The following is a 21,592-nucleotide window of genomic DNA, read 5'->3' on the forward strand; positions in this document are numbered from 1 at the left end:
CGGAGAATAGAATCGACCAGCCATAAATGTACCACTTTTAAATCCGGCTGTCACGGCTTTTCGCCTTAATTGGTATGTAAAATGCGATGCAGATGAACGATGCGACATCGTTGCGATTTCGCTTCGGTAACGCTATGCGATTCGGCAGGTTTATATTTCTAATAACGCGATGCACACAATCATGCAGGAATGGGATCGCAGGCTTTATTTTTTACAAATTTTTTACTTGTTTTCTACGAGAGCGCATCATAAGCTTGCCAATGAAAACCTTCGTTGTTAGTTAAATTACGTCGACGATACCAGAATATCCTTTTATGGCACAAATATATCGCGAATTTTCGATGATTCGTTGAATTTCAATAAGTTGACCAATTATAAATGAACTCACGCGGAACATTCCGCTATTTCTCTCGCAGCGTCTAGCTAATTTCCTTGTGCTAGGAGAAATACACGCGCCGATTCATACACGGTGCAAAATTTCCATGTCAAGAAACGAAGCCAGAAGCGATAATCTCATGAAGCAAGAATGCGAGAAACGAAGGGCCGGAAAATAGAGAGCGAAAGACGGAAGAAGCAGTCGGACGACGCGTAAAAACCAAACGAAAAGAACCCGTAGAACAAACAAAGGCGACGAGAGATCGAGTTAGAGTAACGACAAGAACTGGTAAAATTGTAACGGTGGAACCGACGGTATGAGTTAAGGAATAAAAACCGTCTGTGCAAAATGATGAAAATAACGACGGTTAAGAGGTGAAGGTGAAGAGGCAACAAAGGAGAGAGAACGTTCTCGTGCAAAAAAATGACGTCACTGGCCAACGGATGATACGTAGCAGAGAAAAAGCAGCAAGGAATCAAAGAATACAAGAAAAGGGAAAGGTACGCAGAGACGGTGAAAAATAGAAGAAAACGTTCACTAGCGGAAGAACAGAAGCCAGAGTGTCACTCGGAAGAAAGAAAAGAGAGAAGGTAGGATGGCGCAGCGTCGTCGGGTGGATAAAGAAAAGCTCGTTAAGCTGATAAGAGAAAAAAAGCGGGGAAAAAGTCCTTTTCCATTCGCACGGAGATTCCTTCTGAACGAATTGCACCGCTGGGAAAAAGTAGATTTCTTTAAACGGTGAATACCGTCGATCGGGCACCGGGGAACGAAACTTTGCCCGCCGAAAGAGATAAGTGTTACGCGGTTCGGTAGGCACGAACGACCCACTCTTCCCAGACATTACGAGCCCGTATATTCTGCTTCCTTCGTATCACGAAACACCTCCCTGCTTGTCGATTGATTACTTCTCGTATAGTCTCGTTACGCGCTGCACACGCCCTCGATATTACATAAATCCTGAGAAACCTACGGCTGTCTTCCCAGTTAGTCGACCATACACCGTTCTGAATTTTCGCGGAGACCCCAGTTTGTCGCGTCAGTGACTCGTGATTTCCGGCATATCTCTCCGCTTTCCCGCCGTGCTCCGATATTTAATATTCGCCGTTTCAATTTCCAGAATATTTCTCCCGGTCCGAGAGAGAATCTTCACGTGCTTTATTGTGCCAAGCTATGCAAATTATTAGTCTCGATACAGTATCGTTAGAAATTTCGACGTTATTTATTCCGCACTAAATATTTTCTTCAATTTCTGTTTAAATGCTTCTTCGTTGCTTTCACCTAGGTCGAACGATTATCCGTAATATACTGCAACACGAGATTGAGATTCTACGCATAGCAGAAAATTCATATCAAGATATTAACAATATCAAATTCGTGTTCATGAATTTTGGATACTTGATCGGGTTAGCGGCGTATGTACGTAGCGAAGATCTCACAGGGTCGAAACTTTCTCAGTTTATACTACGGGTATAATTAAGCAAAAGCGGTTATATAAACATAACCCGTTTAAAGCTCTATTCAAAAGTTATGATAAAAATACGAAATACAGAGAGAACGCTACTTTTCCCTCGAACATCGCCTCCAATTTTACGCCATTAGACTTTTATGTGCGGGTAACTTCAAAAAAGAAAGACATTAATAGAGATATTAATGCGTGTAATACGAACTGATACAAAGAATTTACTGGCTCACCGAGATGAAACAAAATCAAAGTGAGTTTAATAGATAGCTATTATACAAATATTACGTATATTATTAAAATATTATACATATTATATTATACAATCTATAATATATAATATAATATCTATGTTTCGTTGTACAAACTACAAACTTCAGAACCTTTCATATTTTTTAACAAAGCATATACGTTTCAGCGCTTTGTTCGATAAGTAAGCTACATATAAACAGCGACTATTGCGTTTCTTGCAAACACCAAGAACGTACTTACAAAGCGAGGAACGCGTACAGTTTCATAAAAAAATTCCATGCAACTCGTAAGCAGCACAGAGAAATTTGAACGAGACCGAAATGCGAAACGAATACGTCTAAACATCCATCGCGGGTCACAATACATCGTTTCTTGCCTTTCGATCAATCCGTAGGGAAGAAACCGTGGTGTAGCTACTACATCGGTACACGGTACTCGTATAGCTTCTCTTTGAAAAAGGACTGTCGTCTCTGTTCGAATACATTCGTACACGGCCCCGTTCGTACACGTCAGATTGATGGGTACGGCTTGTATATTAAAAGAAACCCGAAAAAAATCTGATTTGCAACGTGAAATTGAACTATTTCGCGCGCGATACAGAAAATCGGTACACGTGTATATTACGCGTGGCTTCTCTGACATTCAACAGAGGCAAAAGGAAGCTGGCCTGTCGCTTCGCACGAATTCGTGTATCGACAAAATCGCTCGTTTTTTCTTTTTGCATTTCTTGTTTTTTTTTTTCGTTTCTCGTTCACGATGTATCGGGAAATTAATCCGTTGCGAATGTCGGCTGTTCTTATTCCCGGACGTGTCGCGCGGATGCAGTGCGGCACGGCAGGCAATGAATTTCACTTCAGAAAAGAACTCCACGGTTCCGGGAGAACTTAACGCCAACTTCCGAGTCTTATCGTTGGCTGACAGAGTTTCCAAACTTCTTGGTGAATTTCGAATAGGCGGCGAAACTTTCTGTTCTTTCGTACAATTGATGAACGCGTTCTTTTGTTCCAAAATCGTCTTATACTTTGGACACTTTATTTACAAAACTGGATCGATAGTACACCGAACTTTAGCAGCAATTTAAGAAATAAATTTTTACCAATGTTTCCAAGTTGGTCGTAGCTGTGAGCTACTTTTTGTATTTATGTACAACGCTTGTAACGCTTTCAATTTCTATTTACGATATATTATACAAAATATCGTGAGAAAAACGTGTAAAAAAAAACTGGACTTGCAGCAAGATGGATCTTGATAGCGTAATGATCAATGCCAGTGACAGAAGAAAAGCGAGGCTGAGTGCCTACCTTTGTATGGTTTGCGCACGTAGAGTTCGCGTCACAATCCAAATGGGACGTAGTATGCTTTCAAAGAATCTGCATATGATGGTAAGCAAGATTTTACGTAGTCGCGTTTCGTATACGTTCGTTGCATTCGCTCGCACACGAACGACACGCTTAGAAACGAAAGAGTGCTCGACATTTTACAAATACGCATGGTGTTCAAGTGTTACACTTTCAGGAAGAAGCTGTTCTATCTTTGCCAGTCTGCATTTCTGTTACGGGTTATCACGTAGACCAGCTTCGTGTAATACTCGAATTTCTCTGCTCGGCTTTCATTCTAGCTTAGCGATTATGACGCAACATTTGTTCCATTTATTCGAAAATAATTTATCCATGAAGAAAATTCAGTGTTTTCTTGTTAGAAGTAAATATAGAGTGTCTACAGATGACTATCGTTTTGAATAATTACTAAAGTATCGCCGACGGTATGCGAAGACTTATTTTCTTTTATTTACACCTGCTCGAAGAAAACCGTTTTTCACGTTGAGCTAAAGTATTTTTTAACAGATAGCAACAAACAGAATAAATTCTATATAGAAGACATTTTTTTTTTTTTTTTTTTTTTTGTATATAGAAAATACGAAAACGGTAGCTCTCGTGTTATAACAACAATTTAACGATCCGTCGCCTCTAGAGGAACGAAAAACAATCTTATCCAATTTTGTTTTGTCCATTGCAATTCGATATGTCCATCGAGTGTGCACCAACGAACGAATACAAAAAGTATCGGTGCTCCGAGGTTGAATTTAATTTCTCGCGGCTGGCAATAAACGTTGCCGCGCTATCTGGCAGAAAAACAGGCTCACATATAAATTTTTTCCCTAGTGTGCCGGTGAATCTCGGTCGAACGTTGATTTCCAGCTGAAAAGTGCATCGTCGATAGGCACAAAAATCACCGTGCTATTCACGGTTCGGTCGTCGATAAATCGGATAGGGTAACAATGGTGTCGTTGATTGGTCAGTTTCATCCGCTGACGTGTCTAAACGGCTCGTAATTTGTAATCGTATTATCGGTCATCGATCGATCTTCGACATGAGCTTGCGACGATCGTTCTTGCCAATCTGCCGTACGAACGTTTCATATGATCCCCTTACGAGCGTGCTGCACAGAATAAAGAGAGAGAGAGAGAGAGAGAGAGAGAGAACAAAGACAGGCAGCTATAGAATAGGGGAACGAGCGTTGAAAAGGAGATGGAGAAAGGATTATATCTGGCTAGGGCAAATCAGATTTCTATCTTCCGTTCAGCCGACTACACACGGTCCAGCAGGATTTTTCAGAAAACTCAACGTAGAATCTCTGGAGATATCGCACTTGAGTGATACTTTACAAGGGGTTGAGCAAGATTTATGATGGCCACGGCATTGGCTACGTATCCTAAATTAGTAAACCAACACGTAGCTGATTTTAGTTTTAAATTATTATTGCTAATCCAGGATCGTCTATTTTCCGCGGTTTCCTCGTACGCTAACGAGATCGATAAAGCATTAAGTGGTTTCAGTCTGATAACTCGTTTGCGCTTGATATCGGCTTGCAGACTTATTCGAGCTTTTATCGAAGTTCTATCGTAGTTGGTCCGTTTTACTGGAAATATCAGTAACGCATTTTTGCACCCTTAAATTTTCTATAGATGAAAAATTCAATCGTCTTCTTATTAGTACGTTGCGTTTTCCCGTATGTCTAAGATTCCTTTATACTTTATTTATTTTGCATCTTTCGTAACTACAAATCACGGTAGACAAATTTTTTATAAAAATCTATAGAATATCCTGTGTACCTGAACGTGATCGAGAGATCAATAGGATCGGCACGCAACGATTTAGGTGCACGAGTATATAGATCCTGGTTCCGTGTATGGAATTCAAAGTCCTACCATAATTTATCACCGCTGGTAACATTCAGCCAGCTTGAAGGATTCCCCTCGTTCTAAACGGCCGGAGGCTCGTAATCGATAACCGATATCTGGAGGCAGCGCGTCATCCGACACCGATATCGCGGCAATTGTAGCGCGTATCCGGCGAGATCGTAATGCAAAGAGCCCACCGGCCGAATGGTAATTGGCCGTGGAATAAATTCGCGGTCGATCTCATTCCGGCCACCAAACTCATAAAGTTCTCTTTCTCGTCGTTCTCCTAGCCGAAAGGGAACATAAGGGCGGGGGAAAGCTGGAATTCTTTTCATCGCGGCCGATATGAAATAGACGTTTGTTCCGGATAAAGATCGAACTCGCGGCAGGGGGCGATGGAAACTCGTTTATTGGGCCGAAGAGTAAATTTTCGGGGAAAGAGTTCGGGCTTGATCGACGAGACACATTGCCCGGCCATCTTTCTCCTGCGGAATTCGCTCCACCCTATCACAGCTTTCCATGAAACGGTGAAATCATGTGCTTTTGTTCGAAGTATGTTTCTTCGAACGTTAATCGAGAGAAAAATGGAAGAGCAGCTTTTGCTGATGCTATTCTTTAGAAATGGTATTACGCTGGTATCAGATTGAATTTTGATTAATTGGATCGATAAGTGATATTTTCGTATTTCTTTGGTTTCCGAACATAAAAATAATATGTACATATTATGGGCAAAATCAAAGTGTGGTTATTGCCAACTTGCAATTTATGCTTGATCTTAAACATTTGAGGTAATATCGGGTGTCACGATTCTTTCTTATTTTTGACAGTTTTCGGTTAAATCGCATACACTTTATATTTAAAAATAAATTTTCTCCAATACGATATAGTTACGCATATATTTACACGTTGATCGTTATAATTCGTATTTTTCTATTTACTTTCAGTTATGTTTTAATTCTGTATGAAACATTCTATCACATTTAAATATAGTCGATACGTAATATCCCATTTGCCTGTTGAAATATACATCCGGAAATAAATGAATTTTATACGAAACAAATTTTCTTGCTTTTCGACTTAATAATTCTACTTATCTTTGTGATATTTTCTGACTAAACGTCTTTTAGAAATAGCCGCATCGAACGAAAAAGGTAGGAGAACGCAAAAAGATAAAATCAATGAAAAATTTATGATTTATGACGGTTGGTCAGAATTAGAGTTCTATATTAGTGGGATCCATGGTTGAAAATAAAGAATTAAGAGTAAGAGCCATCTTGGAGCTAAATTATATCCATATTATCAAATATAGCAACTAGTGTCTCATTCGAGGTTCAGGTATTAAATGGCCTAAATTTAACGCAGGCTTCCTACGATACGAAGGAAATTTTGCTGTTTGGTATATGGACAATATTTTTACTTATCGTACGACAGTCAATAAGAAAGGAAATTTATATCTTTATATCTGATACTTTTAGAGGAAACAATTTGTAACGTGCACTGTAAGTCTTCCAGTTTGGGCGTGTGTGCGAAAGTCGTTTCTAAAGACACGAAACACCGCGAATTGCGGCTATAACCGACTTTTTGCTAAAGATAAATCGATTCGTGATATTTCTGCGCGCTAGTACGATTACGAGGGTCTTAAACCTGATTCGTTTACAAAGTTCGACGCCAACTTAAGCAGTTGCGGGCTGTTGGTCTGTGCCACTTTTTTATACCATTTTCCCGTAACTTATAAGCGTAGATATTAAATATCGATCTACCTTCCGCCTGTAGTATATAGCATGTTTAAAGAAGCACAACATCATTGGAAGATAAAGTTCGATGAGTACAATAACTTCGTGGAAGTAATAGCATTTTACAAAATTACTAATAAATTGCAAGCGCAAGATGTAAAATCTCGAGCGTATCAGATAAATTTTGAACAGTTCTTTTTCTTTTTATTATGACTGTAATATTCGCTTCGGTCTTGTGCAAGAAGTACTTTAAAATACGAAAGAATATTAACTTAACGCATCAAAAGAAGCAATTGGGAACAAAGGATATTGTGAAACACGAATTGGAAAATATTACATAAAAGCTGGTTACTGAAAAGCTTTAAAAATTGTTTCTCTGAAATATTGGACGCGAATCTTAAATTTGCAATATTCAATATCGATGGAATAAAACTATATATAAAAGAATTTAACAATATTTAATAAACTTCAAAATAGACGATCGTTATATCGATAGAAAAAAGTTCGTAACTTTTATACCTTAATTTCCGCAATCTCTGTTCCTTTGGTAAAGAAAGAGTCTGTTTGGTCTGTAAATACAAACAACTTTATTCATCATGCTTATCCTCATCTGCTTGTTTATCGTGATTGAACTTATTGATTGGTATTATTTATACGTATGTATATAGAAGGGCCAGCGCATTGATCGTATTACGAAAGAAATACAATTCGTAATCCTAGAACGATATTTTCAAAACGTAAACTTATCCACGTACGTACACGAGACCTAACGTATAACAACGGAATAAAAATGAACATACTACCGTTTAATTATACTCGACAACGTACATATCTCAAAATGAACAATACCGTTAGATAGCTGTCTAAAACCATGTAACTAGCACCGTAACTAAAGGCATTAATCGTAAAAGTTTGTGACAACTATATCATGGATTTTTACGTGAAATAAACAAACTAATATATGCAATATTAATAGGAAAAAACATTCAAACGTATTTTCCCAATACCAATGTAAAAGCTCGATAAGTCGATATCAACCGTTTCGTTGCTTTTTAAATTTAATTACTTCATTACTATCACGTTCTACTACATCTGCCACTTAACTCTTCCAATTATCATGTATGAAGTAAATTTTTGCAACTATGTAAAAAGATTTTATTTAAAAAGAATTGTCACGTCTATTCGTATCGATAGGATAGCGCTAAATCGATTTAAAACAGCTGAAACATTGTATACGGGAAATGCTATCGCTGGGTACCAATTACATGTAATATTAATATATCTCGTATCGTTAAATTTCATATATTATATCACCTACTATTTACCAAGTTATATGTTTGTACTTTTCGTTCTCTCTTCTCTCTCTCTCTCTCTCTCTTTCTCTCTCTCTTTATGGCTATGAATTATTATCATCGTAATTCCCTAAAAAGATAACCATTCTATAAAATTTATTTGTAAGCACGGTTCATACCGTTGTCTTCGAAAATTTCATACGTGCATGCAGACGGTATCCCGCGATGGAATGATCATCGAGCTGTCGAACAATATCGAATATTAATATTTCCTGCGAAACTTCATATCCCCACACGGAGAAGGCGGATTCAACGGTCGCTTTCAGGCTATAAAGCTTTGGGTCGGAAGTTCTGTTATTGACTGATAGCCTGTCATCCCGATAACTGCGTCCCGTGTAAATAATTTATCGCGACGGGAACCAAAATGGAGGAAACGAAGCGGCATCAGCATTGATACTGCACGGCGCCGCACGATTTTCATCCTCGGGAATTGACGTTTCGTCAATAAACTTCCTTTACCGCCACTTGGACGAACCTTCCCCGATTCTCTTCTTCCATTTCTCTCTCTTTTTCTCCCTCGCTGTTCATCTGTTCATCCGTCTGCCTTCCTCTCGTCTGCTCGTCGATTTAAACTATGCAGGGCTTGTTTTACGAGCGTGCACAATCCATCGCGCATATGTCTGGCTTGATCCTTTAATTATCGAACTTGTCGTGGCACAAAACAAGTATCGTTCTATTATACGAGATAAATATACGCAATGGCTCACGGAAGTATCCGAAGAAACTTGTCATATTATATTACGCGAAACATTTTGAAATTTCATTAGCGCCGTAGCAAAATTGATTTTTACGAAAATGTAATTGCGACGATACGGAATCCGAATTCACGACAAATTTCCCCCGGCATTAAATGTGTCAACTGTTTCGCCAAATACTCCTTCAGATTAATTAATTAAATCGTTAAGGAAATTTCTTTAACGATTTGTCGAAGGATTCTTATAGATAATAATTATACAGATCTTCTCTACATCTTACAAAGTTGAACTCACTCGTACTTGGTACTACACATCGAACAAAATGAATATCTCTCGCTGTAATACTGTAACGTTCGTCGCAAGCAGCTTGTTTCTGAACAAAGAATATTATATTCCTCCCATAAAAGCACATTTCCCTCCGATTGCCATTCTTCGAAAAGAAATTTCTTCGCACTCGAGCAAATCTTCTTAAGGGCAACTTCCTTCTGGATCAATGTTGATTATGAAATTTCCTTTTCTTCTTCCTTCGTACCATTTCATATCGTTCTTTGAGAGAACCTATTACGTCTAGATGACAACGGTAAACTTTTAATTGCATTTTCTTCGAAGCAGTCATTTCGATGAGAGCTCTAGAAAATTACACTTGAAAAATATTGACTGCTTAATGACGAATTGTATAATGAATTACAATTGCTATTGCTCCGACGTTTACTCTCAGAACGATCAAATAGCAGCCTCTGCAGGAGAAACGGGTCGTTAAAACGGGAAAACCGAACAAACAAAGGAGCTGGCCGAGTAATGTTCCAAACGATGTTATTCTCACTTTCTTGTTCATGCTCCTTCTTTGTTTGATCAGGGATCTCGCTCGTAGCGGTGCCGTGAATGCATTATGTCGAATTGATAGAGAGCACGAACATTCGTATAAATGTTCTGCGTAGAAAGGGTAACGCAGTTGTTCGACGTTCCATGTACAAATTATTCGAAATATGCGCATTACATGAAACTTTTTGAAATTTCGTTATCGCTATAATGGGGCATGATGGTTATCAATCATGGTGATTATAGTAGTAAAATTTGAAACGGGTCTGGAAACATATATCGAAGTTAGAAGAGACTTGTTGCGAATATACATTTCGTGAAAAATTAGCCGATGGTCTCGTCGAATATTATGGCTTATTAATACAAAGAATAATCGACTGTTTCAAATTTTACGAATATAATCACCATGATTCATAATCTCCGTGTCCCATTATATGATAAACGTAATGGCAAAAAAGTTGTATCGCAAGGTATCGTCATTTTCTGCAGACACTTTTACGCGGTGGTGATATTTCTTAAAACAAATTTTTTACAATTTAAATATAAATGCTAGAGAAATGATAAAGAAGTTCGTGAAATGTAAGTACGTAAAGTGGCAGACACGTTTCAAAGAAGCACAAATATATATAGAGAGTATGTCAAGAAAGTCATAAAGAAATATCATCTCTTCGCAACCGCAATAAAGATGATAATCTTCACATATTCGTGCTTCAAAGAACTCACGGTAGTGAGACTTCATGAAAGTCTCCCAAGTACCCAATATGTTTTTCCTTTTTCGGAAGAATAAAGACATGACAGAGAAAAATAGGATTTTAATTTTCTAAAAGAATTAGTCGATCGAATCTGTGTTTGTCGACAAAATTTATACAACTTGTTGAAAAGCGAGAGGAACAGCCTGGAGGAAATGTCGACGAAGGATGGAATTTGATACGCAATCTCTCGTCCGGCTATATAATCTTGTCATAACGGGGATAAACAAAAGTTTTCGAAGCTGCTGACTTTAATAACGTTACGTATCTTAAAACTTAGTGGAATATTGTTTCGGCGCAAAAATAATAAGAACAGCAGGATACTAGAAACGATATCGCGATAACGACATGTTATGAGTTCAGTTTAATAATATCATCGGTGAATCGTATGGAGACCTCGAATAAGATGTCGATAATACATTGTGATCAAAGTCGAAGTAGCAGCAAAACATGGTTGCAAATATCTCGCGATGTCGAAAGCGACGTGATGTCGAACACAAGAGACACGTTAGATATTTGAAACTTATGCTTAAAGCGCAGATTTGCAATTTATGGGAAATTTGGAGATGTAAAAGTAGACAAAATGTAGAACTTTTTACGATATTCGATAGATAAAACAATTTTCTATCTAAATTTCATTGTTTTTAATTATATTCGTAAAAATATGAGAATTTGCATAGATATCCGCGCTCTGCCTATGGAACAGCGTAACTTAAAAACCGCTTTCTTCAAGACGTACCGCTAAATATGCACAAGACCTTCGCTTACTGCCGGTTTCCATTCGATTATAGAAGAAATGTGTCTTACCGTTTCCTTCTTCCTCCGCGCGGTCTCGAGAGTCATCTGGAACCAGGACCATTGATCGAAAGGATCCTGCGTGTTGTCGATCATACTACTTCCGGAGCGATGTAGCATACGATTGTCAGCCGTGTTCAACCACAAATTCGTATTGAGGAAAATGATTCGATACTTTTCCGAGCGCTGCTCTATCGTGTAATATCCGGCTGTAACAAGTGTACGAAATCGTCGGATGCGTTTAAGCTGCCAGTTTATGCGGAGTACGCTCGTTTTTTTTTTTTTTTTTTTTTTTTTCTTTTTCGCGATCTTCTTTCGCAATTCGCTCGGACGGCGGCTGTTATTGGACTTTTATTGAAACGGCACGACGGGAGCAGGAAGCGGCAGGTAGAAGGGAGAATTGTTCGGGGAAGAAATTTTTGTTTGCTCGAGCGCTGCGCTTGAATTTTATTCGTTCGTGTGTTCGTAAAAATTGAAGTGGGTATACGTTCGTGGAAATAGCGGCTGATTGAAGCCAATGCGGGATGCTCGTATTGTATTGGGTGAGAAGTATTGAAGTGGTATTGATTTTTTCGCATAAATAATGGATCTGAAAAGGGTTGTACGGGTTATTAAAGCGACTACTCTGTTAAGGAGGTTGTTGTTGGGATAAAAATCTGTTATATCGTTAGGTGGAAGTTGTTGTTAATCATATGTCGTTTGAATTAGGTTTCGTTCAATCGCGAATGATAAAGAAAGGAAGGAGGAACAAAAAGCTTACGAGTGTGGCATGTGTTGACATTCTTTAAATAGAGAAGCTGAAGAAATAAATAAATGAAAGTGAATAAAAACTGAATAAATTTGAAAGATGCTGCGTAAAGCATAAATTAAGACAAAGTGTCGTATACGAAATAGTCCTGTCTACAAAACAGAAATAAGAGAGAAACGGAGCTTTGTAATTGTATAATCGGTTTAAAGTACACTCGTATCGATATTTTTTCTCTTTTTCCACGACTTGGAAACGGAATAGAAAAAAGCAAATAATGGAAAAAGAAAACAGTCGTCTTTTATCGATATTACTAAAACAATTTCTCTATATGAAACATAGGTATTCTCAAGAGATTCGGACTCGAGAGTACGTCCGCTTGCTTTAATCCGATTTCCGAGCCGTTCGCCATTGCAAAACGCTTTCACATAGAGAAATATCTTCCAGTATAACGATAGAAGCCAAAGAGAAAAGTCAAGGCAGGGAAAAAGGAAAACACTTGTTCGTACCAGTTTTAAAGGTATCCAGAGCTTCCTGCGGCAACCAATGCTGCCAGATCTCGGCGAGTTGTGAGAAGTTCACCCCGATGTCGTCGTGTCCGAGCGCCGGAAACACAAACTGTTCCTTAAACGTGCGAGACAACAGATCGGTCAAATTCCGCAAACACTGCAGACGAAGCTCGACGCTCATGCCAGTAGTGCGCGTCAGCGCGTCACTGCAACAAGTAGTTACAGGCTCGTTAGTGTAAGTACGTTAGAGTACGTAACATATGGCTGACCAGCGCCTGTCGGAATTATTACGATTTCCCTGGCAAATACGAAGAAACGTTGCTTCGCGTAATGTGAATAAATTCAAGCGAGATGCCGCGGTCCAACATCTCAACGGTTTCAACTCCAAGTCGATACAAGAAGAATGAGAAAGCGAGGCAACATTTTATCTATATCTTTTTTTTATTATAGTATGTAAGTCATAGACTACTAAAAGGCATATTGGCCATTTTGTATACAGATTTTTACAATCAAGAAAGTATACCTGTTCTCGATCGATTCGTGCATGTCTTTTGATCTAAATTGTTATCCTCTTAACTGGGGAATATTTTCCTGCGTTTGTCGAAGTAACTATATTCACGTGACGAAATATTTCGTCATACCCGGTTAAGGGGACTTTTATCGTTATTGCTACTAACGAATAAATTAATTCTATCATAAAATTAGTACATGACGGAGACAGTATGATAATGATATAAATAAATTATTGGTACTGATTATCGGTATTGTGTATGTACAGCATAGTTTGAAACAGAAAATAGAATGTTCGTTGAAGCGTTAAAAATTAGATGTGATAAACCGAGGAAAGTATGTAGCTTAAGAAACGATGGACGTTAAGTATACACACATATGGCTTCCACTTAATACTTGGCACACGCTTGGTAACACGTTTTAGCTCTGATTTATTGAAAGGCCTTAAAAGAATTATTACAGACAGATCGTCATAGAAAATGATGTCTTTCTCTTTAATAACGTTTCTCGCAAAGATTTCGCTTAATTCCGGCTTTGCATTGAAATATCATGTCATAAGAACTCGCTAAATAAGAAATTACAGTTATCGTTTTACATTTCTCCCTTCCTTTCCTTCTTCTCGATGGTGGAGAGAAAAATATCTCGATGTCAAAGCGTCAAGATTTCGAAATTAATGAAAATTTGTTTCAACTTGTTCGTATCTAGACGCGCAAAAAAGCTTTTATAAAACGTATGCATTTTTAAATGGCGAATTTAATTAAGAACTTGGAAAATCGAATGACACAAGTCGAGAAGTATGAACAGAGGATTCGTATCTATACAAGCACGTAGTTAAAAATGGTTTGTATATACTACGTACACGTGTTGTTGGAACTTAATGAGAAAGCTGCGGAACTTCGTACCACCCTTTACCAGAACGCCATTACAAAAATTGCTGCAATTAGATTCTCTTAGAGACTGGATTTTTTCCCTGGAAGCGAAGATTTTCTTCATTAATTTTTATTTGATTCCAGAATATTACATTGTCTGGACCCGCTGCTGCTGTTAAGAGATCTTTATAATTTCAAAGAAATATAATTCCTATATGTAGGAACCAATTTAAATCGGAGGAATGCCGCTATAAGAGTTACATTTTACACAGAAAACCTTGATTTCAGCATTCGCGTTATTTATCAGCATTCCTTGAGAAAATTTAATCAATCGCCAAAATCTTCCAATCTCTTGCGTAATCCTGTATATTTCATTTTCGTTTCGCGGCCGAATGTACGACACATGCAAACTGTAATCCAATATATCGCGCAATTTTAGATTCGTAATAATGTGGTCGGAGATGAGCATTAAGCATTAAAGTACATTGAAAGACTGAAAACTGAACGCTATAAACGAAGGAAAGGGAATAGAGAAATCGTAGATTTCGCGTGTGACTCTGACTCTTGCTGAGTAATCTGGGTTGTTCGTGAGAGTGTGTGATATCAACTTTGTATTGTGAATTGATGGTGAAATACGATATCAGTCACGTAAAGTTGGAACAACCAAAACCTCGAAATCGAGTTGCAGCGCAAACTTACATGAGTTAGCATTTGGATTTCTTGTTCGATAACTCGTTGTATCGTTACAGAAATATTTTTGACGCGTTAAATATTCTTTTTCGCGGATAACGTAGAAGTTTCTTTAATAAAAGAGCAAAAATTATAATTGCTACGTTGACGTAATTAGCATAATTTTGTTGTTCGATAAAATGTTATACCTGAAAAGGTGACTGCTAAAAGAAAACACGTTCCTTCATACTGCTAATTATTTCAAATTATTATACGTAGAATCGTTAATTTATAAACGCATAAGAATAAATATCCCAAAGAAACAGAAACAAAACTTAGAGATAAACAATTCAGAAATTGGGAAATTGTAAAAGCAACATTGGAGAAGTTGTTCTCATTCTAAATCGTTTTTAGAAGAGTTTACAACCGGTTTATAAACTCTTTTTCCGTAAAAAAGAAAGTTAAATGGATGTGAGAGTGAGTAACTATCCTAACGAATAGAATGTGTTTTCTCCACATCTACTTCTCTATCTTCCCTATTGTGAGAGAAACAAACTTTCTTAGTTACCTGATAATTGGTTAGAAGTATAACGCATACATGTATACGCATGGAACTACTGAACTTTCGTACACGTTATGCATGCCGGATAATGTGGTTGCACAGTACTATGCATATAAGTTTGTTTTACAATAGGATTACAGTACAAACACTATATGTACATATATATATATATCTGTACCTGCGTAGACATACTTAAGAATTAATGCAATTGTTGTGTTTTTACAAACTGTATAACATCTGCATAAAGCAAATAAAATAATATTCCAGGAATTGTATTATTTCAAACTGTATTATATAATAGATACACGATTTAAAATTTCAATGGAAGAACATTAAAGCGTAATCATCAAGAGAGAAACTGTAAGAAAGTGTAATTAAACACAACTCCCGTTTCTATAATTTCTTTCCGATAATAAGCTAAAGAAATTACAAGTGCAATTAGCTGGGATAATAAACTTATATCGATACTAATGAATGTTCATTAGATTTCGCAAATCAGAAGGGAATTATCAATTTGTTCGATAATTTATTCATAAGTGTATTAACATTCGCGATTCGGTTGTATGTAAATAAATCGATCAAACTCTATTAAACTAGCGATTGTACGGTTTAATTTATACGGAACACGCAGCCACTGTGTTGCGTCCGACAAACACGAATCTTTATAGTCCACTACATTCTTGTTCCTCCAGTTTGCGAATTATCAATTATCAGATTAGTTTACGAAACTGCGTGTTAAAGGCTAATCAGTTTTCGTTGATTCATCGGCCAATTTACTAATAGCCATCGGAACGTTCATGCGATACCGATTCGTCATTCAATCGAATGCTCGTTAATTTCATTTTCGATTTCTATTTCCGTCCGTTGTTGACGCGTTGAATATTCGTCGTTTATTATTTTCGTAGTTACCCAGTAATTAGAATTTCATGTCGCATTATCTGGGCATTCGTTTTTATTAAATTTTTACTCCACGAAAATCGAATTGTCGCGTTAAGCTTGTTGCTCTGATGATACAATAATATGCCGATTAATCGGTTGAGCATTCCGCAAATCCTATATCATATTGCTAATAATAAGAATACTAAAGCGAGCAGCGTCAGTGTAGTATTTTTGATTGTCAAACCAACTCTATATAACTTTTGACTTGAACCGCGAACGAAGTTGTAGAATGAAAGTTCTGACAGTGTCGAGATTCGCGCTGTATAAGCTAATTTTTCAGGAAGTCGGACACCGAATTTAACCTGTCCATCGAGAAACGCGATATTTCGAACCACAAACCGAGGAAATTTAAATCGATTATCAGCACTTCCGAAGCTTTTCATTTCGAAAAAACATTATATAATTTCGTTACTCCTTTACTCGTTCGTTTAGTTATTTGTACGAGCAACGTCAAAAGTTCCTTGGCGATAAGAGATATATGTGTAATAGCTGTAAAAGATATTAGCACATACCCTTGCAACATCAGCATATATTTTATACGTTTATATATCGATATATCCATATTAAACTTTTGTAGTCATACGATAAGTATCTGTTATTAAGCGATACAGAATTTAATATACTTGTACCCATTTAATTAGTATGTAAATGCAATGAGTGTAAATACGATGGCATGTCAATACTATTCGTAGCCATTTGTAACAAAAATTTGTAAACTTACCCGGTCCAGAGAACGAACTTGATTCCTTCGCCGCGATTGGATGTCATTGCCATCGCTGCTGATTCTACCAGGGCCCAGGGCGAATCGCAGCCATAGTCACCGAATTCTCCGGGGGTTTTCCGACCGCTGTTCACACCGTTCTTCGTGTTCCAGCACGCTGAAAGCAGGGATCGGGCTAAGCTGAAGAGGAAACAAGAAGACAAAAAAAAAAAAAGACAAAGAAAAACAAAAATGAGGAAACGAACACGTGGGAACATAGTGCTCGTATTAAGGGAGCAGCGCAGCGGACGCTCGTGTATTGCCACGCTAACGTTCAAATGACACGGAGTCGGCCCCAGCTCGTGCTTGGTATGGGACGCAATTTCAGGTAGCGTTATTTCATGCAAACCTCGTGCCAACCAAACACGCCAGGTACTTTAAAACGATCGGTAAATAGCGACGGGAACAGGAGGAAAATATAGGCACGGGTAGCAAGGGGTGAAAGCTGAATATATTCTGTTCCTGAAATGTTTGACTAAACTTTAGGGGCGTACTGTGCAGAGGTTACATAGCCGAAGGGAAAAATTTTATCGAATATTTTGCCACAGAGCTTGAGTAAAAAAGATTTCGTTTCTTCGGATTTGATTAACAGTCGGTGCTGTAATTTTCAATCTTTTTAATACCGATTATAATGGAACGACTGCTGTTTTACAAAATTTTATGTGAAAGATATAAATAATATCGAAAGGCGAGATTTCGGAGCCAAAACATAGTTTAAAATGAAATATGAAGTTTCTTTATTATATTTTCATGTTATATACATCTACTTGTTTCATATACATCTATTACAGTGGTATAATCGAAATAAAACGTATTATAATTTCGTGTATGAACTGTTATCTCTGTATACTATTTTATCGATCCATGCGATCACGATGTTTGTTAACTTTTGTCGGTAGGTGTACGTATATTTGTATATTATATCGATTCTGTGTATCTTTGGATCTTTGAATTTCGCATAGATGCATAAAAAACCGCAGAGTCCCGTGACAACGATAAGGAGAAGGCAAAAACATATAATGTACGTAGAAAATAAAACGAAGTTACTTACCGTTTGCCGCGTTTGCTTGGGTGGAGTACCTCGGATCATAGTGGATGTCAGTGATGTGCCAGAAATACCCTAGAAACAGAGAGAACGAGGTCGTCGCGCCTTCTGCGTTTCAGCTTCTATTTGCATCTCGTTCCGTTGCATTTTCATTCATCGTTTCTCCCCTACCGCTTCCGCGAATCAACGTAACGTCACGACGAGACAAGGATGCAAAACTGCAAAGTCGATGCCTAGACGCGAAGCACGGTTTCGAACGAATTCGATCCTCATCGGTAAACGGATTCGTATTTTCCAGCGCGACGAATCAAATCGGGACGAATTGAATCGCCGAACATAAGACGGATTGTTTTAAATTAGTCGCGCAATCCGTTTTCTCACGAAGTGGGGCTAGTTTGCAAAGTAATTAGACTCGACGATCGATTCAACGGGTAGATTGAATTTATCAAACGAACACACGCAATCCCGATGGCTGTTATTGTTGAATCTCAAGTGTTTTAAATTAGGATGAATTAATATTTTGACCAGGATCGTTTAATTAGGATCGATCAAGAATTTTAAAGCACCGCAACGTAATAATATTGTGCAAAACTTTTCTGTCAGATAGATCTTTCGCTGTGCACTTCAAAAGCGATATCTACGAAATTTTTAAGTAATATTGCACATTAGAGTAAATAGAACAGAATGGCATGACAAATAAATTGCATACAGGATCGTTAAACTACCGTGCTCAAAAATTTCTAGTCAATTCAGTTTGCAAAAGTAATCTGTACCTTTATTCTATCTTTATTCTGATGTAAATCTATCTTCTGTTTTAAATCTATATATTTTGTAATATTCCAATTCTAACGTAATTATTAATAATACTTTTGGGAGCTGTATTTTCGCGTATATATCTTTATCTATCTACTATGCAAGAATCAATTAATAATTCACGGTTACAGTTTGTAGCCGCACAATCGCATAAAAATATGTACATAAATACAGTGGAGAAATTTAACACCATTTAATTCTGTCCTGAAAGATCTTTTTCAACCGTTTAAAAGAAAAATGAGTATAAACCGTTCTGCGTAGGCCATTAACGCTTCTAATATGAAGTAATAACGCGGCGTTATATCCAGGTGTTAAAGCTGCTGTTAATTATTTCAAATCATATTTACAGGTTTAATAGCAAGTACAAAATGACTATACTTTGTAAGGAAATGAATTCCATTTCAAATGTAATTTTTCATTTCAATAATCCAACGAAAATTTTTGTTTCACGAGTGAAATACTGCCAATCAGAAACTTTGGAAATTGAAATACTTTGCAAGTAATCATACTTATATCGGCATTCAAAGTAACCTTAGTTGAAACAGAATACCTTACGGAAGATAAAGGAAAGGAAATTTCAGGTGAATTGGGTCAAGGAATTTTCGTGAACTCGATAACTTTGTTATAACATTTTCGTTAGTGGTCGTACGTTACGTCAGCTTGTTAACTTCGTCCATAATTAACCGTAACAAGGGGGAGGACGTTAATGTACGACTGTCGAATAAATTCTGTCTCGATCGCGCTCAAAGAACACCGACCCATATTCGACGTGGAAAGTTTCACTCGTTTTAATAATTCACCCAGTCGGCAACATGGTTGTATGCAACGAGAAATAACGCGTACAATTCAGGCGCGCGTTACGTAGAATCGAGGTTGGATCTCCGCGGTACGGTAGCAAACACAGTCGTCCATATATGTACGCATACATTTACCTATTTTTCCTTGCACCGCGCATAGCCACGAGAGCAGCATCAGATAGTCACGAATCATCTTTCCAGGTTTTGATCTGTAATCAAGTAAATCAGTCGCTTAAAATGTTGGTCAAAGTCGATCGAGCGCCAAATCTAGCATTAGCCCGGGTCAGAGCCCTCGGGAACGATTCGCGACATCGGTAATCTCATTGTCATCGAAATTTACTAGTTCAAAATTAACATAATTTTATGGGTAAGTTGGAATAAAACCCTAGCGGCCTTATGAAATTTCATGAATCCACCAACTGGGATCCGTTCGGTGCCAGGAACAACGGCTGGCCTCGATTTTAATCTGAAATTTAATTTCGAAGGTCGTTGACAACGATGTGTCTTGTAAAAGAGCCGTGGCGAGGAAACGTGCATCATAAAACACTTTACAAGCCTCTTTCGACTGCAGCGAGAGACCTCGGAAAAACGTCGACAAACCAATAACCGCTGCTGGTGGATCGTTTGACGACATAACAAAGAGCTGACGCAATACTTGAAGCGCATAAATACGCAACGTTTGGGACGACGGCGCGCGTCGATGGAAGCGAACGTTGTGAATGAGCTTTAGACTCGTTTGCTTGGTAGAGAAAATATTTCTTCCTTTTCTAAAGTAACACAAGATTATTTCCCGAAACGCTACGAATGTTAATGAATTTTTCTGCAATTTTATATGAGATTTCTCTCATTAAAAGCTATTTTTATGTTTTTCTAAGAATATTTCTATTCAGCTGATTTTAAGAAGTTGCAGGGTATCATCCGTATAGAAGTATAGTTGTTCCGTTAGAGAACTACCAAACCATTTTCTACTTGTATAAATTCTAATGCTGAACCAATGATTCGAACTAATCTTTACGCTACCAATACCTTCGTATACGTATATATAAAAATATCAATAAGCAGTTCGTCAAACACGTAAATCACAAATCGATCATAAATCTTGTTAAAAAGAAAAAAACATTCCTAAATCGAATAGTAAAATATCGTTCCAAAAGGACTTTTCATAATTAATAGCACATTTAAAAAGTATAAAAGCACTGTTTGATCGAACGATCTTCTATCACTTTTAGTTTCAAGACCCTTACATAAAATATAAGACAAAAATCGAACTCGATTAAACTCGGTATCCACCTTCCCCACGGCAGTAAAGTAGTTCAATTAGATATATTCTTGATACAAAGCATTATCACGGAGTTAGGTTAATTATTCAAAGAATACTCGATGCGAAAGGTAAGTCTTTCGAGTTCATAACTCGATGCTCGTCAATATTTAACGTCTTGATGAATACTTTAACCGGCGGAAAAGTTAAACGCTCGCTCGTACCTTCTTTCACTCGCTGCTAGAAACCACGAGTATGGTTTCTGCCGGTGCAAACACAACAAAATCGACGAGCTTTCGTGACGGCGCGCGGTCCCACTTTTCTATTTCAAATTTTCACTCTCGATGGATTCCAACGTTAAAGTCGAGATAATCGACTACGATCATCTACGTTTACCTAACCTGGGTCGCTACAATTTCTAGCTGGTAAACTCGACGGATACTTTTTCAACGATAAACCCACATCGCGGAACTCTTTCTTAAATCATTAAAAAACAAATTATTACGTTATCGACGAACTTCTAGGTCTTAACGAATGTAGAAGCAAGCATAAACAAAATCTGCATTTTTAAGGAATACGTTTGATAAATATAAGTTACGATCTCGCTTTGGCTCTTTTATAACTATGAACTCATATACCTGCAGGGCTTTTTATATTCAGATGAGACGCTCGTCACGAGGTAAGGGTCGATATGTAGATGTAGGT

At 37.6% G+C, this 21,592-nt stretch overlaps 2 protein-coding genes across 9 annotated transcripts in view; one reads left to right on the forward strand and one right to left on the reverse strand.

Annotated features, from left to right (window-relative positions):
* Positions 1–21,592, forward strand: part of LOC126924047 (glutathione S-transferase 1-1-like) — a 148,414-nt gene that overhangs the window by 84,877 nt on the left and 41,945 nt on the right. The gene's annotated exons all lie outside the window — the stretch shown is intronic.
* Positions 1–21,592, reverse strand: part of LOC126924019 (acid sphingomyelinase-like phosphodiesterase 3a) — a 49,997-nt gene that overhangs the window by 6,044 nt on the left and 22,361 nt on the right. For 5 of the 6 annotated variants that reach the window (XM_050738054.1, XM_050738052.1, XM_050738053.1 and 2 more), the window contains 5 exons: positions 19,765–19,838; positions 18,026–18,094; positions 16,936–17,092; positions 12,666–12,871; positions 11,424–11,620 (listed from right to left, as the gene is read on the reverse strand). In XM_050738054.1, the coding sequence (XP_050594011.1) occupies positions 11,424–11,620; positions 12,666–12,871; positions 16,936–17,092; positions 18,026–18,094; positions 19,765–19,822 (687 nt within the window). In that variant the 5' untranslated portion in view covers positions 19,823–19,838. The remainder of the gene's footprint in view (positions 1–11,423; positions 11,621–12,665; positions 12,872–16,935; positions 17,093–18,025; positions 18,095–19,764; positions 19,839–21,592) is intronic. The other variant, XM_050738055.1, reaches the window with a different exon arrangement.

Source organism: Bombus affinis, chromosome 14 (assembly GCF_024516045.1).
Source record: "Bombus affinis isolate iyBomAffi1 chromosome 14, iyBomAffi1.2, whole genome shotgun sequence".
Taxonomy (NCBI): Eukaryota; Metazoa; Arthropoda; class Insecta; order Hymenoptera; family Apidae; genus Bombus; species Bombus affinis.